A 19649-nucleotide genomic window follows, 5' to 3' on the forward strand; every position below is an offset into this window, starting at 1 on the left:
CGTGTCTCATAATTTGATTGATAAATTTTATGTTAATGATAATTTTTTTTTTTTAAAATGTCATAATAATAGTAACATGGGTAACTAAAGTAACACAATAAGAATTGTAAAGGTTATATTTCACTAATAATAATGAACATAGTGAAAGTAACCATAATAGTAACAGGTTAACAAGATGGGTAGTAAAAGTAACTGTAGTAACTTTGAGAGTACTAAAAGTAACATAATTGTCAACTAGAGTAGTGAATGTGTCTCATACTTTGATGATTATTTTCAATCATAATTTTAAAGTCAAACAAGAAAATATTTGTAAATGGTAATTTATGAATTAGGCAAATTAATCAAGGCAATTATATTTCATACAAATAAAATTTAAAATATAAACTTACTGTAACAACCCTAAATTTTCACGACCAAAACGATAAACTAAAGATGGAAAATTCACGGCTGCTACTCCACACCTAGCAGAAAATGCTAAGTGCAAGGTAAATACAGAGTCAACTTAAAAACAAAGTACATGTCTCAAAAACTTTATCAAATAATCAAAACGTCGCAGCGGAAGACTTAAGTCTTACAAAATATAAAACAATAAATAAAATTCAAATCCGACGATATTATAAAATTATAAATAGTGTGAGACGAAGTCTTTATTCAAAATCCTTCCACGCTCGTACTAATCCCCGAATCCAGTATGCACCCATGCAGCATCTCAATTTTACCTATCAATTGTACCCAAAACATAATAGGTACAGGTTCCAGTGGGGGAACGACCCAAAACATTAGGACGTCAGCAAAAGTTGAGTTTAAAAAAAATAAGAAAGATTGACAAATTCAGAAACAATATTATAAATTAACAAAGCTTTGAAACCAAAGAAAAAAACAAGAAATACATTCCAAAATCAATTGCTGTAAATCCAATAATATTAACCAAACAATTCAAAACCAAAACTTTTACCACCTGTGTGCCAAGGTCCTACCCTTGACACGGTCTACAGGCACCACCTGTGCTTTGTTAGACTCATAAAAGTGCGCACTTCTCACATTTTGGGCAGTCAGTAGGATGAAACCGCCAAAGGAGAAAGTCTAACTACCTACCGAGTGGAGGCCAGACAATCCCCACCCAAATGAACTCGGGCCAAGAGTTTAGTTTCACGACGTAATCCCAGGAGCGCCAAGAGTAGAGACCAGAAGAAACCAAATTTTCCAAAGCGGCCTGAGCCGAAACCATTCCAATGTGTAATATTCAAAATTTAGAAGTACAAGTAAAATCTCATCGATACCAAAATATTAAAAGAACAGTTTAAAGATTAAACCGAACATGCTCTTTACTTAAATTTAAAAAGGGTAAAAGTCCTTATCTCAAAGGCGACCAATCACAGCTAAACTTAAAACAAAAATTCTTTCTTCAAATCCGCAAGCTACAAATAAAAGGGTTTACCCGATTATTATTCTATTCAATATCGACAAAATAACCCCAACCTAACAAGAATTGCTAATTAAATAATCAAATCCATTCATCAAACATCTTGGCATAGCTCACAAAATACCGTAATCGCCAACTTTAACTCATAGCTCACCAAGCTACACAATCACTACCGAGTATCATTATGCTCCGTAGATCAATGTCCATAATAGCTACGAATTAAATAACTCGACTCAAGACAAACCCAGGCTCGTTCAGATAACTCCGTATAACACAACTCTAAATTTGGACGATGATGTTATAAACCGAAATCACTCCAACATGTTGACCAATAACAACCTAACATGTATTCCACAGCTAGTTATGTATTTCGACATACACAACGCTCACGATCTCAATAAAATTCGTCGTTCGAAACCCAAAACAGAACATTCAGACGACTCATATTTCAGGGCCTTCACGCCTATAAAACACCACAAAAACGGCTTTAGAATAGGCCCTAAGATGCCTTATATCACTCACTACTCAACCATGACAACGACCACAAAATTTCCATCTCAAAACGGTTTACTAATAAATCAATCTTATGCATAATTAATTTAAGATAACATATGATTGAGGGATAGACAATACTTTGGCTAATTAAAGAAGTGATGAAGGAAAGAAGATGATAACTATTGTTGTCATGGTGACGGCGTTCAAAACAGCGTTCTCGTTCTCATTCTCGACGGCTTTGTTTTCTCTTTTGGGTTTTTCCTTTTTTTTTTCTTTGAATATTTTAAGGAATGACGGGAAGGCTTACATGGGCTATGATAGGGTTTAAAATCTCACCTTTGTGTTTCCTTTTTATTTATATTTTTATTTTTATAAGTCATTCATTCAATCAAAGTCTGAGCTGGAATCAAAATCGGGTTCATAGTAACGTTCTAGTTTTGAAATAAAACAAAATCAATTTACTTTACGAGAGCTCAAAATAATATTTTTTTATAATAATAATAATTATTATTATTATAAACAACTGTTAAGATTTCCGACTTCTAATTACAAAATGACTAAAATATGAGTAACTTTTTGTAAATAACTCGGAAAATAACGGGGTGTTACAGACTTCCCTCCTTAAAACAAAGCTTCGTCCTCGAAGCTTTAACCCTTCACAAAAACAAAATTCCAAAATCCAATAATACATCACATACACCAATTTAACTAAGATACACGACCAATGATATCTCACATTTCTACCACTTCCTAATTCCACAAGATGCTCACAAATTCAATCCACCACAAACTCTGTGTCATTTCCTCAATTCCAAAGTAAAAGGACTACTATAAAAGCTAAGAGCATGTCGGATGGTTAGAAATAGATTTTTTTTAAATCTTTTTTTATTTTTATTTTGTTGCTTGAAATACAAGGATAATTTTCAAAATTCCACAAATGAACGTTATGTACAAAACAAACCACCAGTGTGTAAGCATAACCAATTTTAATAATAAGCAATCATCAGTAACCAAAAGCCAAGTTCCAAGGTGTACACCAAGCGCAACTAATAATGAATTCCAAGATACCAGAATTGAAAACATGAGTGTCCATGAAAGACTATAACCATGAAATTAAAAATAGATGTATAAGTAACATCGAAACAACATTTAGTCAAAATTGTTCTCAAGAATGAAATAAAAGCATAAACAATACAAAAGAGAGTAAGTTCGCACTTCCCAACTCCCTTAAAAGAAAGCTTCGTCCACGAAGCGCAAAATTACTTAAGAAAAAAAGACGAAGATACTTGACTTTCATAGCACATTCAACTTTCCAAGTAGTCTCCTTAACAATATGATGGTTCCTCAAAATTTAACCATTTGCACAAGATTCTCCTTATGAATCATTATCTCATTAAGCTCGATAGTCTCCAAATCGAAAACATGAGATGGGTCACTAATATATCTCCTTATTTAAGAGGCAAAAGCACATTATGAACTCTCTCTAAATCAGTTGATAATTCAAGCCCATAGCTAACTCACTATCATGCTCGAAAATTCATACGATGCAGCAAACTCAGGGCTCAATTTTCCCTCCTTACATAACCTCATTACTCCTTTAATAGGTGATACACACCAAAGAACTTTGTCGCCAGTTTAGAACTCTCGAGTGTTTTAATTATGTTCAGTTATCATCTTGGACCCCATATAACTAACTACAACTAGCTAACGTTGCGTGTTGCCAATGTTGTTCCAACCCACAAGACTCCCACATTGATGTTGGCACAATACCTCATATGAAGTCATCTGATGTGTTTCTAAGTAACGATTTTTATATATGAAAATCCTGTAAGGATCTAATTTATTCTCCTCGATTCCGTGGCTCCATGAATACAAAAAAGAACACGCTCTTAGCATATCCCCGAGTATTAACTTTGGCTCTACATAAGCATCCCCGAATTATTAAAATAACCACTCACATCATTTTGTTATCTTTATGCAAGACCTTGATAATCTACAATAAAATCAGTAGAGTGAATTTATTTCTACTCACGAAATTTTGGAGGAAGTATCCTCTTATAGAGTCTTCTACTTGCAAAACTGGCCTTTTTATAACAAACAACAAGCTAACAAGTCTAGAATTTACTTTATCACTGCTACAAACCACAACCACCACAATGTTCATTCCAAGTACTCGTATATTGTACACCTAAACGAAATATGAAATCACGTGCGCCTCAATCATTAGTTATCCTCTATGTGCCCTTCTTTTAACTAGGTACATGTGACCTATTACCATATAATTTAACTCCAAAACGGTAAATTTTACTAAAATCCCACTTGGACATGTTCACCTTTTAAAGACAAGTCTCTATATCATTATAATAATTGAATTGTCTCTCATTTCATGATCACAATTAAACCTCTTAAAATCAGCCCATCTACCGTAATAGTAAGCTTATGTTCTCTTGATCCCATTTTTAATTGTTCAAAGCAGAATCAAAACTATGATACAACGAATAACACTAATAATATACTTATATACCTACACTTTCACAAGATTCAATCAATTTTTTTTGCTTTCTAAAACCACCATTATCCTGCATATAACAACCCGACCCACCATGGTCGTAACACAACCCAATAAGATGGGATATGTACCTTTGGGCCCATTATTATCCTCACTTAAGCCCAAAAGTACAAGGACTTATTACTAAGTGGTGGGTGGAATCCCTTATAAACATATCGCAACCTTCTCAATTCCCCGATGTGGGACAACCTTACTCTCAATAACTTGGGGTGTTACAATCTTCCCTACTTAAAGAACACAACGTCCTCATTGTGCCTCCAACTTGACCGCAACCAAGCCCAGAATCCTCCTCCGCTAGGTGTGTGAACCGGGTACTCCCGACCACGGGCTCACCACACGGTCGCAGGGTCGCTCTGATACCATTTATAACAACCCGACCCACCACGGTCGTAATACAACCCAATAAGATGGGATATGTACCTTTGTGCCCATTACTTGTCCTCACTTAAGCCCAAAAGCACAAGGCCTTGTTACTAAGTGGTGGGTGGAATCCCTTATAAACATATCACAACCTCCTCAATTCCCCGATGTGGGACAACCTTACTCTCAATAACTTGGGGTGTTACACTGCACACTTTCATTTCGTAAGTATTTTACACAAGTCCTTATTTGTTAAATTATCACTTCAAAAAGATACAATAAATTCCCTTAATTAATCCCAACTTAGTTAACATAGTCTTCCATTCAGACAATTTCTCAAGTGACAAACCCCAAATTACTCAACATGTAACATGATTACATAGTGTTTTCATTTTATGACTTAAAAAAAAAAACATAATGATAACCCCGATCAAAGATTTGAATATCTAATTCCATCCCTTTTGTCAAATCAAATTTTTCACGAGCCCGAACCTTATAATACCGAGTTCAAAATTTCCAAACCAATCTAAAACTGAAGCACTTATATACAACCATTGCACGACAACCTCGATCATCTCAACCTCTAATTTTAATCTATAGCCTTGAATCCCATATTGTTATTTCTCAAATTTAGCGTAAATACACACACTTCTGACAAGTATCACTATACAATATACCCTCTACGAATATCTACCTAATCATCTATATGTCTAACAATACAATCAGAATTCTCCTCCCTTATTGTAGTACAAATGTTACTAGCTTATCGTCATTTTACACCAACTCTGAGGCCAAAGATGTCGAAATTTAATTATACTAGGCATGACACCCACCAAGTACATCAAGTACTCATAAAACCACGAGACAATTTTTCAGTGTGCGGTAGGCACCAAACAAAGCAAAGATTCTAAGTCAAATACCATGTAGGAAGTGCTACCAATCTCTGTAATTAGGAATTTAAAATCATCTACCCATAAAATAGGATGCAGGTTCCGAATATTTATTCACCAGACATAATCATATAAAGTAGGGCAACTTCTTAAGAGTGTCATATTAGTAAAGGTCTAAGAAAAAGTACAATGTTTCTTAACTCCTTTTAAAACAAGCTTAAACTCGAAGCACTTTACGACATACTAGCCAGAAAATCGCACAAAAATTACTAAAGTACAAAACATGGAACGATAATAACGTATTAAATCATTTTCCTTTTTTTTTGTAACCCACAAATTCACCGTTGTCCATACTTTCTCATTTCAAAATTAACATCCAAAACCTCAAATTTACATGTAAGAAGTAATATATGTATCAATACCAGTCTCGTCGACCAAAAGTCCCCAAATAGCTTTCCGCATAGCTCTCCGTGAGCGGGCTTTGTCCACAAAGCATTTGCATATTCATACTTTATATAAAGAGTTACTCTATGCACTATGTATCAATGCCATACAACTCAAAATTTATATTACACCCAAAGAATTTTCTTTACATTATACCACCAATCAAAAGATGATCACAAAACAATACATGTACCTCATTATCCTGTTCAATTTAACATTATTTCTTGTATAGCATCTATTCAATGTTGTCCATCATAATATGCACTTTAATTTAATCTCTCGCGTTTTCCCATAAAAGCTAATTCCCTCAGGTTAATAATGTTTCTTATGGTTCACCTCATCATTTTATTTCAAAGTTCGATCTTTTCATGATTCCTCAACACGTTGACATATCCTAAAGCATCGCTTAAACAAGTCTCCAATTTACATCAAACATTGACCTTAGTGCTTTAATCGTCAAGAATGATATTTGATCATCAACGTTACTTCATAAGTTTTCAACCCCGAAGACTTTCCCCCACTCAATAAATGATCACTAGTTGTTAACAAGAATAACCTAAATACAATAACATCAAGCCGTGACTACTCAGATATATAATCCTAAAATAACTATCTCAATTTCATCTCATGTTGGCATCTTTCTCTAAAATATCGCACCTATATCATTAATCCATATATAAGATGATCACAGATCATCAACTCTCATCACTAAATTGTATGATATAAAATCCTCAAATATTTATTCTTTTCAGTAGTATCTCCCACTAGTACTAACCTCCTTCCTTAAGTAGAAGACCGTTACTCTATGTTGAACGTTTTCGGACAGAGTGTTGCAAGAAGAAGAAAATAACAGTAACAATACAATAATAATAATCAAATAAAATAAAAAAAATTTCAACGCTTTTCTTAACTTAGTTATCTAACTTGCTCGCACTCTATCTTATAAGGGTCATCAATTTTATTTCATGTACCAGCTTAAACATAATAACTAACAATAATAGGTGTAACATCCTTTTCATTCTCGGCCTTTTCATTCATAATTTGCGTTATTATCACGTGCCACCAAATTTCCTAAGTAGTAGTAATATCAGCTCCTTATCCCAAATCACCTCAAAGTAAATTTATCCATCCCAGAATTCGCCAAATTCAGCTAATTTTATAGTAACTCTATGGAAGGCATTGTCAATTATATGAATAAACATTATTTTCATAAGTAAAAAAAAATGTAATAATCACATGACAAATATTAAAATAACTAAAAGAAGTATCGTTAATGATTACTTAAATTCCCATTCACAACAAACTAGACCCGTGTGTACTCATATGTCCAAGTCCAGCCAAACCCATATTGTTTCTACTTTCTAAGGCTAAATTGTTTGGTCTAACAACTTCGTTCTACGTAAACATTCTACCTCTTAACAAATTCCACCCTTATTACAATTAATTGAACTTGATGCGATTGTTTCCTTTGATACTGGTGCTCGGATTTAGGCCACTCAAACATAACTATAGGAAAGCTTAGAAGATCTAGTCCTTGGAATTTTATGCAACTTCGTTGTTACCCATAGTAGTCAACATATGTGATGAGTAAAAATAGGACAATTGTGCAACGCTTAACACAAAATTTTGAAAGACCCGAGTATAGGCACAATTTACGGATTAGTAGGTGCAAACCTCCCTTTTTTTGTGATAATTACCAGCACAATATTGTATTCAACTATCTAACAATAATAACAAAATTTAAGAAACTAACTTGTGCATATGCAATGTAACCCATTCTATCCCACACTTATACTTTTTTTTTCCCGAAGAAATTTGTAAATATTTTTTTTTTCAAATTGTTTCAAATTTCGTCAAACTTAGTTTTGGAAAACCCCTTGCTCTGATACCAACTGTAACAGCCCTAAATTTTCACGACCAAAACGATAAACTAAAGATGGAAAATTCACGGCTGTCACTACACACCTAGTAGAAAATGCTAAGTGCAAGGTAAATACATAGTCAACTTAAAAACAAAGTACGTGTCTCAAAAAGTTTATCAAATAATCAAAACGTCGCAGCGGAAGACTTAAGTCTTACAAAATATAAAACAATAAATAAAATTCAAATCCGATAATATTATAAAATTATAAATAGTGTGAGACAGAGTCTTTATTCAAAATCCTTCCACGCTCGTACTAATCCCCGTATCCAGTATGCACCCATGCAGCATCTCAAGCATCTCAATTTTACCTATCAACTGTACCCAAAACATAATAGGTACAGGTTCCAGTAGGGGAACGACCCAAAACATTAGGACGTCAGCAAAAGCTGAGTTTAAAAAAAATAAGAAATATTGACAAATTCAGAAACAGTATTATAAATTAACAAAGCTTTGAAACCAAAGTAAAAACAAGAAATACATTCCAAAATAAATTGCTGTAAATCTAATAATATTAACCAAACAATTCAAAACCAAAACTTTTACCACCTGTGTGCCAAGGTCCTACCCTTGACACGGTCTAGAGGCACCACCTGTGCTTTGTTAGACTCATAAAAGTGCGCACCTCTCACATTTGGGCAGTCAGTAGGATGGAACCGCCAAAGGAGAAAGTCTAACTACCTAGCGAGTGGAGGCCAGACAATCCCCACCCAAATGAACTCGGGCCAAGAGTTTAGTTTCGGGATGTAATCCCAGGAGCGCCAAGAGTGGAGACCAGAAGAAACCAAATTTTCCAAAGCGGTCTGAGCCGAAACCATTCCATTGTGTAATATTCAAAATTTAGGAGTAGAAGTAAAATCTCATCGATACCAAAATATTAAAAGAACAGTTTAAAGATTAAACCGAACATGCTCTTTACTTAAATTTAAAAAGGGTAAAAGTCCTTACCTCAAAGGCGACCAATCACAACTAAACTTAAAACAAAAATTCTTTCTTCAAATCCGCAAGCTAAAAGTAAAAGGGTATTGAATAACCCCAACCTAACAAGAATTGCTAATTAAATAATCAAATCCATTCATCATACATCTTGGCATAGCTCACAAAATACCGTAATCGCCAACTTTAACTCATAACTCACCAAGCTACACAATCACTACCAAGTATCATTATGCTCCGTAGATCAATGTCCATAATAGCCACGAATTAAATAACCCGACTCAAAACAAACCCATGCTCGTTCATATAACTCCGTATAACACAACTATAAATTTGGACGATGACGTTATAAACCGAAACCCAAAACAGCTAACATGTATTCCACAGCTAGTTATGTATTTCGACATACACAACGCTCACGATCTCAATAAAATTCGTCGTTCGAAACCCAAAACAGAACATTCAGACGACTCTTATTTCAGGGCCTTCACGCCTCAAAAACACCACAAAAACGACTTTAGAATAGGCCCTAAGATGCCTTATATCACTCACTACTCAACCATGACAACGACCTCAAAATTTCCGTCTCAAAACGGTCTACTAATAAATCAATCTTATGCATAATTAATTTAAGATAACATATGATTGAGGGATAGACAATACCTTGGCTAATTAGAGAAGTGATGAAGGAAAGAAGACGATAACTATTGTTGTCATGGTGACGGCGTTCAAAACAGCGCTCTTGTTCTCATTCTCGACGACTTTGTTTTCTCTTTTGGGGTTTTCCTTTTTTTTTCTTTGAATCTTTTAAGGAATGACGGGAAGGCTTACATGGGCTATGATAGGAAAATCTCACCTTTGTGTTTCCTTTTTCTTTATATTTTTATTATTATAAGTCATCCATTCAATCAAAGTCTGAGCCGGAATCAAAATCGGGTTCATAGTAACGTTCTAGTTTTGAAATAAAACAAAATCAATTTATTTTACGAGAGCTCAAAATAATATTTTTTTATAATAATAATAATTATTATTATTATAAACAACTGTTAAGATTTCCGATTTCTAATTCCAAAATGACTAAAATATGAGTAACTCTTTGTAAATAACTCGAAAAATAACGGGGTGTTACACTTACGTAACCGTACGAAGCCAAACACCAAAACTAGAACATTATTGCTTTTTTTGTTTCTAAGACATAGTATTTTATGTTTTATAAATGGGTTTTTCTAATATCTGCTCTAAGGGCACATGATAATCACCTAAGTAGGGAAAAATTTTCAAGATTATATATATCACTAATTATGGTAAATATGAGTTTTAAAACTAATTTATCCTGATATATTCTCAACAATTTTTCTCTACTTAGCTTATTAACACGTGCCTAAGAAAATATGTTTATAAATATATAACTCGGTCCGTTTGTAAATAATATAGGCTTTATTATTAATAAACTAAATCTTACGGTAAACAAAATAACTTCCTTTAAAACAGCAATACATGTGGATTTTTTGTGCTAATCAAATACTTAAAGTGCTTAATACAAATATAAAAGAAATACATCTGGCAAAGGGTCATTCGATTTGGTTTCGGATCAAGGTAAATTAGCTCGATTTGAATCGGACTGACTCGATTTCAAACGGTTAGCCACTTTAATTGGTTTATGCTATTACGAATCGAGAATGGTTTTGAACGGGTTTATATCAGTTATGTTGAGTTTTTGGCCATAATGTTCTTAAGCTAATGGTCAAAAGTTAACTAAAATGTACCTTATACTATTCAATTTGAATGTAATAAATATCATTAATAAATAAAAAATTAATGAAAACACACTAAAAAATGGAAGTGTTTTGTGAGAAAATAAGTCAAGTGAGTCGGTTCAATTCTATTATCAGTTCATATATATCCAAGTTCAGGTATCATTAAGTTATTATTGAATTCGGTTCATTAGTTTTGATTCAATTTGAATTAAGTTGGACTTCGATTATTCAGGTTACTCATATTAGATGTTCGATCGATTATCAATACATATATTTTTGATCGGTTTTTCGGTTCGGTTTTTTTTGCCATGTATAAAAATCATGTCATTTTTGCATTTTTATTTTCTTGGAAACATATTAAGGCTAATATCTTTTCATCTTTAGATGATTTCATATAATATTTTTCCATTTTAGATTTTATTATCTCTACATGGGAATTAATATGATCGAAAGATCTAATCCAACTCGATCTTATTAAAAAGGAAAGGTGGATTTAAATCTATCTTGGGCGTGCAAGATACAACCCTTTAAACATCAATTCTTCAATAAAAGTACAATATAAATATTAGACACATACAAGACATAGCACGCAACACATCTCAAACAACCACTTAATTTTCATTTTACCTAGCAAAACATTACTCAAAACATGTCTATTCTTACACCCAGGTTTGTGGTGACACCATTACCAGTTGAGATCGTAAGCAAAAGCAATGATAAAAACATGTTAGAAAAATTTATTGTCAAATCAACCGAAGATTATGCGAGCCCCTCACTTCCATACATAGAGCTTGCCATCATTGATCTTCAACGACTCTTAGACTCGGATGAAGAGCTTCAAAAGTTCGAACATGCTCTTAGCTCTTTGGGTGCTTTGCAGGTCTTTTATTTTACGTAATTACAATTTATCTATACAATTTTAATGTGGTTACACGTACTACATATTTGCTAGTGTTATAATAAGTTTCTAATGTCAGATTTATTTTTATATTATTTTCAATCTTTCTTGTGAATTTTCAATTACAATTAGATAAGTTTAGTGATGTATATACATCATTTGTCTAAACATTTACGGTTTCAAAACTCATATACTTCATATAAGTAGTGTCTGGTCACATCACCATACTATACTATTTTAATGTTTTGTCATTCTGATCATTTCAATTATTGAACAATTATTTGATATTAAAAACATATGTGTTCTCATATGTTAACTTAAGTAAACACTCTATTTACTTGGCCAAAAAAAGTGCCAATGCCACACATAAATTTGTTGTTGATAATGTTCCAAAATTCTTGTTTTATTTGGTAAAAGTTTAGTGGAATAAACAATGTTTATATTGTTTTTCTTTTGGACAATATAGCTTGTTAATCATGGCATAGAAAGCTCTAAATTTGATCAAGTGCTTCACGTTAGCAAACAATTCTTTAGCCTGCCTATAGAAGAGAAGCAAAAGTATGCAAGAACCGTATCAAAGTTGGGAGGGTGGAAACCTGACAAAATGGAAGGTTGGGGAAATGACCAAATGGGCGTTAATCAAGCATTTAGCTGGAATGACAGGCTTATGTTTCTCATTCACACTCCTGAATTTCGTAATTTCAAGTTTTGGCCGTCTGAAAGCGTACCAAATTTCAGGTAATTAGTAACTCATTTAACAAGTGAACATCATAAGTTTTTTACTGTAATTGTTTAATTTAGTAGTTAAGACAAAGGTATAATGAGTGATAATAAGTTATATATAAGAATTGTATAGTGTTGCACTTATTACTTCTTTTACAATAATATATAAATCATGCATAGTTGTCACGATTTGTAAAGAGGTAAAAGTTACTCCCTGCTACCCATTCCAAACTACTAATCCACTTTTCAAAGTAAAACTTGTTAAATATTGTTTTCCATTATACTTATTCAAATTTTAAAAATTTAAGTATAAACTTGACATATTTACATTTGTCATAAAAAAGAGATTTCGGAAAACTATGATTTCGACACAAAAAATAGTAGTATATAAATGGAGAAAAAAAGATCAAAGTCTCGTCCCTAGACAGCAAAAAGTCGAGTATGTAGTTTGAATTGGGTAGGAGGGAGTATGTTAAAATTAGAATACGAATAAGGTTCCTTGTTATTTTACTGAAATTCGGTACTAGCACAAGTTCCTACTTATTTACATTATCATATCATGTTGTATAGGAGTATAGTAATTCGTCAATCCAATTTATGTTTGGCCTTTTCCTTTTATTTCTACCAAATTGACTAATCTAACTCTTAAAAATTTATGAAACAAAGATCTCCTATATAGGTACTTACTTATCCCACCTTCACAAATAATGCATCATTATTTTATGTGTTTTGAGCCATCTTCTACAATAATACAGTCTTTTTGTTATAAAATAATAATAATAATAATAATAATAATAATAATAATAATAATAATAATAATAATAATAATAATAATAATAATAATAATAATAATAATAATAATGTCTTTTTGTATGAGAACACTAAAAGTAACTATTTTATATTTGAAAATAACTATTTTATTTTTGAAAAGTAACATAAAGTAAATACAAAAGTGATGAAGTTACAAATTAAACCGCACAAATTAAACTTACTTCTCAAGTATATTTAGTTACTTTTAATGACGATCTTATAAAAGAGATAGTATTGTAATAGAATTTATTAGTTTCTATAAGCCTTGAGCTAAAATTGTTGTTACACCAATCTTTTACAACTTTTAAAAATTAAAGCATAACAATATTAACTTGATGAAGGGTTTAGGTGAGTGTTCAATGGTGACATAAACCTCTTTTCATTTAGCATTGATTAGACAATATGGTATTAAACAAAATATTCTAAATAATTCTACCCTGTCAGGGACGTATTTGAAGAGTATGCATCAGCGATGAAAAGAATCAGGGAAATATTATATAAAGCAATTTCAAAAATGTTGAAGTTGCCAGAAGATAACATGATAAATAAGTATGGAAATGAGGGACCAATGCTTTGCAGAATCAATTATTATCCAACATGTCCATACCCGGATAGAATATTTGCATCAAAACCACATACGGATTCAAATATGTTTACCACCGTATTGCCAGACAATGAGGTTGAAGGCCTCCAATTTGAGAAAGATGATCAATGGTTTAATGTAAAAATTATCCCTCATGCCATTATTGTCAATACTTCTGATATGTTGGAGGTAGTTCTGATCTTTTCACCTTTTAGCACAAATTATTTATATGGAGTTTTTTCCACCTTTGCGTAATTTCATGAGTTAGTGTAGTTTATGTTGGGGCTATATTAGTACTATAACACGCCAATAGTTCCTATCATTTTAAAAATAGAGTAAATTTCTTATGCATGTAAGATGGTCTTATATTAAATTATTTGATAGCATGGTAAGGGAATTCATGAAATACGTACAAAAAGATTTGAAACGAGGTACTAAATATTAAAGACATCGAGATAAGATAAAATACATACTAACACTTTAAAAATGGGTATTAATTAAAGGTATATCACAAATTGAACAAAAATAAGTATGAAAAACATAAAAAGTATATCTAAGAGTCCTTTTAGATCAGGAATATGCTTTGTAAAGCAGGCTATATGACGATTAAAAAATCCCTTCTACTCTCGACATATAGTTGTGGGTTCCAATGGTTTGTCGTTATGGAGATGAATAACAAAATGAATTAAGTACCCACATTAAGCTCCAGAAGAAAGAAAGCTATCAACATATTTTCAATTGAAGTTTATAAATATTTGAATTTCTTTTCAAGATGACACAACCCTTCGATTGAGACTACCGAAAAAACATAGATTAGTTTAAGTAATGGTATTAATAAGTTAAATTTAAATCTACGTTATAGATCCATTATAAACAAGTCCATTTCTCAGTATGAATTGTCTTCTTATAATTCAGTTCTGACATAAGATAAACTTTAGCAAATTCAATCTTGTTAAATGCGAAACCATTTGATTAGATACAAACAAATTTGAACCAAACAAATTCAAGACTGATTTATATCCAACTTCAGGTCACAAACTTGGACCTCCCTTAACCAAGTTTCAACCCAGATATTATTCAATACTATTTTATTATTCTATGCTCTCAAATGATTCTCAAATATTTTTTTTACTGAATAAAAATACTAATTGAAAATTACATATAAATGAGTGCAGATAATGACCAATGGAAGAGTAAAGAGCCCAATTCACAGGGTAGTATCCAATTCTGAGACAAATAGGGTATCTATAGCAACTGGAATGGGTTCACCCCCAAACATGGAAATAGGGCCATTGAAGGAGCTTATAACTGAAGATAGACGACAACTATACCCGCATCTTAAGAACTCTGCAGATGTAACAGCCAATTATTTTGCAGCAGGCAAAATATTTATGAGAGAAGTTAGAAAGTATGGACCAAATATCCTATCTGAATAATGTGCACCATCAAATAATAAATGATGTTAACGTATTGGCTAAGTATTTTAGTCTGAGAGAGTTAATTATGTTATCATTACCGTAGTGTTATTTTTCATGTTTTTTTATCTCTCTCTCTCTCTCTCTTTTTTGTTTTTTGTTTTTTGTTTTTTGTTTTTTGTTTTTTGTTTTTTGTGTTTTCGTCTTTAAAAAATTAGTAATTTAGTTTCTCGTGAAAATCACAGGACTTTTCTAACTCTTTATTAATAAAATATTTGCTCGCGTAAATGTTTTTTTTTTTACAACTTTTTGTAGTAGCTTGATAATCACGCTAATCTTTAGTAGTTTTATTTATTTATTTATTTATTGCAACCTATTATTTTGTTATTCTCATTCTCATTATTTTTTTAACTAAATGGTATCATTTTTTCTCAACGTCAAAATGATATTTTTGGTAGTCTAACTTTATTAAAATGATGATACTAAGTATTAATTATATAAATAATAAGTAGTATTAACCATAGTTTATATACTTCTACTTTTTTAGTTTGAAAATAAAGATGATATTTAAGACTTAAAATATTATTCACTCATTTTCTCTAAACCGCTGTAATATTTAATTAAATAAAAATAATTTAAATGAGGTGGGTAAATAAATAAAACAATATCCATTCTCACATTAGAAATTCAAAGTAAAAAAGATATGCTACTCATTAGTATTATGTTTTTTTTTGGATAATATGTAAGTAGTTATATTAAGAAAATTAATATAAACCGATTATCGAAAATCGATGGGTATATACAATGTATTTTTGCCATCTTATCATCAAAGGAACAATAAGACAACAAAATCAAATGCATCCTATCTCATTAGTATTCAAAGTATTCAAATCACAAGGAGAATATAGATTTACCTTTTAACCAACTTAATTAAATATATAGAGATTTTAAAAAATACTATATTTACACTAAACTTGCCTGAGTTATATTTGTAATTTATTGTTAATATCAATCTTAATTAATTCACTATACATTAACAATGAGGAGTTTTTGTGTATATTAAAAACATCCGCTAAACAATCTATCACAATTACAATTAGGGTTATTTAACAAAAATACTTTATACTATTGACCGTCTTCTCAAAATACTCTAAACTTCAATTTAACTCAGAATAAACCATACAATTAGCCTCCTCTTCTCGGATTATACTTGAGGCATTTTCAACCTGTAAAATCAGGTTAAAAAAATTTAAGTGGGTCCTCCATCACCATTGCAAGTTCCAACCATTATCACTCCATTCTTCTCCATTCACCAGCCATAACCCCACACCATACTCAACCACCATTCACCACTACAACCACTCGCAACTGCCGCAATTTTCTATCGCCGACCACTATTCTCAAACCTCACCTCCTTATCTCCCAATTTTCGTCTATAAAACAAATTCGATGGCAGGTCGGCAGCCGTGCCTCGTAATTTGTACTGTCGACCACTATAACTCCGACCTCGACCTCATGCTTCTTGATAGACGGGCCTTGCATCTTCCTCGTCGTTGCCATACTCTTTCACCAACAATTGAGGTAATTTAGCACAACCCTAGATCCCCAAATCAATTTTGGGATAAATGTTAATTTGGGGGTCGAAAGGTTGTTGGAGGATTTGATTAAAAACACAAATTTATTATCACCAAAATCTAGCATAATAATAAATTTAATCAATAAGTTTGAACATTTTCTTTGGATTTATAAACTTTTAATGTTAGCCAACTAAAGAGTTGAAGAAATTGCATCAACATTAACCATTTGGTTTCCTCGTCTTTGGATTTTCAAGTTCAAGGTTTGGGTGTTTTTAATGGGGACTTCTTGCTCGAAGAGTACCTAGATTGTCAAAGCATGATGAACAAGGTGGTTCTGGGTGGATGGTGACTACAGTTGTGTTGTTGGTGATGATAAGGGTAGGGTGGGTCATTGGTGGATTTGTATGGAGAATGAAAGGTAGTGACTTGCCAAACAGGTAACCGGTAACTCGAGTATAATATGAGAAGAGGGGCCTAATAGTATAGTTTATTGTGAGTTAATTTGAAGTTCGGAGTATTTTGAGAAGACGGTCAATAGTTTGGAGTATTCTTATTAAATAATCCTTAAAATTAATACAATTTAGTCAAGCTAGGATTTCCTTCACCAAAGTTTGACCACCATTCGCCGATGATTATAATCAATTATCGACGATCTCAAGTGTCTTTATAAACATTCGACAATGCCTAAAACGAACTATATAATACAAATACTTGTCCAATTCTCCACTTTTCTTCTACTTCTCTCTTATCTCTTCATTTCTTGTCCATTTGATTCCTACTCACCACAAAGTAAAGATATGAGAAGTGTTGAAAAATAAATCAAATGAAATAATTAGGTGAAAATAAACAAGTTTCTTCATTAATTTGTTTTGTTAGGAATGTGCTAAAAATTTTATCAATTCATTTTCTTTTATAGGTAATTTTTTTTCATAACGGTAGAATATAAAAAGTTTAGCACTAAATTATGATTATTAAGTGGAATAATGCTTGGCAACTGAAAGTTTAAATGAGATGAGTAATTAGTCTATCAGCTACTCTCCTATAGGACCGTCCTATAGCTTAGGACGAGTCCAATATGAGATATTAGGCCCTGTTCTTTTGGACTGAAATTGTCTGAACTGAACTGAACTGAACTGAACTGAACTTAATGGAGATGAACTGAACTGAACTGAACTTAATGGAGTGAATGAATGAATGAATTGAATGAATCGAATCGAATCGAATCGAATCGAAATAATAATAAAAAGATTATATTATTATTATTATTATTATTATTATTATTATTATTATTATTATTATTATTATATTATTATTATTTATTTTTTAGTTAATAATAATAATAATAATAATAATAAATATTATTATAATATTATTCATTAATAATAATATAATAATAATAATAATAATAATAATAATAATAATAATAATAATAATAATAATAATAAATATTATAATAAAAATAATACCAATAATAATAATAAATACTATTATAATATTATTCATTAATAATAATAATAATATATTAATATAATCTAATAATAATATAATAAGATATATAAAAATAAAATATTAATATAATAATAAATAAAATATTAATAATAAAATATTAGTAATATACATGATAAAATTATTAATAATAATAACTAAAAAATAAATAATATAATAATAATAATAGGTCTAATATAATAAATTATTAACATAATAATATTAAATATAATAATAATAATAAATATGTGATTAATAATATTAATAATAAGTATATTAATAAAATAATAAATATTAAATAATAACTTATTAATATAATAATATTAAATATAATAATAATAATAAATATGTTATGAATAATATTAATAATAATAAATATATTAATAAAATAATAAATATAATATAATAATAATAATAATAATAAATGTATTAAATATAAATATAATAATATAAACAATACGAATTAATTATTAATAAATATAATAGTAATATAATAAATATAAAAATAATATAATAATAACAATAATAATAACAATAGTAAATACATTAATATAAAAATAATAATAAGAATATCAATAAGAATAATAATAGTAATGTTGAAATAAACTGAACTAAATCGAATCGAATCAATCGATTCGAATCGAATCGAACTGAATGAATTGAGCTGAATGAATCGAATGAATGAATGAAGTGAATGAATGAATCGAATCGATTAGAATCGAAATTAAGTCCAAAAGAACATGACCTTAGTCTAATAAGAAAGTTGTTGTAAAAAAGGGGCAAAAATAAATAAAAGGTCCTTGGTAGTTAAAAAAATGTGGGGAATGATAAATGATAAATTTTATCTCTTAATTGGGTCCCTGCTTTCTATTACTATGGGTTGTGGCATACCGGCACTACGCAATTACTCTGTACTTTTTTCTGTATCATCTCCAATTGTTCAAGCTATTATTCGTAATCACAGAGTTCATCAAGATTAAAAATAAAACTTTATAATTTGGCTGGTTAGCTGACTATAATGTTTAGTTCTTAAGTTAAGAATACATGGTTTACAAATAAAAAGTTGAGTTAACTAAAATTAATTACTCCGTATGTTTAATGTTACAAACTAGTTTTAAATCCGTGCAAATTGCACATGTCTGTTTTTTAGAACATTGATATATTCAAAGGTTAAATAATTCACGTAATAAACTATTCAATATGTTATATAGTGTTGTGTATTTGAAATATAATAACCTGAAAAATAAATAATATAGGATTTGGAATATATATATATATATATATATATATACACACAATTACTATATAAAAAGATAAGATATGCATATGTGTTGTATAATGAAATAAATTCAATGCTTTAAAA

At 30.7% G+C, this 19649-nt stretch overlaps 1 protein-coding gene and 1 long non-coding RNA gene across 2 annotated transcripts; one reads left to right on the top strand and one right to left on the bottom strand.

The window, feature by feature from the left end:
- Positions 1-518: 518 nt before the first annotated feature.
- LOC141594408 (uncharacterized) lies at positions 519-9882 on the bottom strand. Its single transcript, XR_012522182.1, has 2 exons — positions 9702-9882; positions 519-719 (listed from the first exon to the last, which is right to left on the bottom strand). It is a non-coding gene; the product is annotated as an uncharacterized LOC141594408 (long non-coding RNA).
- Positions 9883-11147: 1265 nt separating this feature from the next.
- On the top strand, positions 11148-15324 carry LOC141594409 (protein SRG1-like). Its single transcript, XM_074414458.1, has 4 exons — positions 11148-11675; positions 12160-12431; positions 13671-13998; positions 14985-15324. Exons 1-4 carry the CDS (start codon positions 11445-11447, stop codon positions 15243-15245), a joined length of 1092 nt encoding a protein of 363 aa, XP_074270559.1. The 5' UTR covers positions 11148-11444; the 3' UTR covers positions 15246-15324.
- The last annotated feature ends 4325 nt before the right edge of the window (positions 15325-19649 follow it).

Source organism: Silene latifolia, chromosome 8, assembly GCF_048544455.1.
Source record: "Silene latifolia isolate original U9 population chromosome 8, ASM4854445v1, whole genome shotgun sequence".
Lineage (NCBI taxonomy): Eukaryota > Viridiplantae > Streptophyta > Magnoliopsida > Caryophyllales > Caryophyllaceae > Silene > Silene latifolia.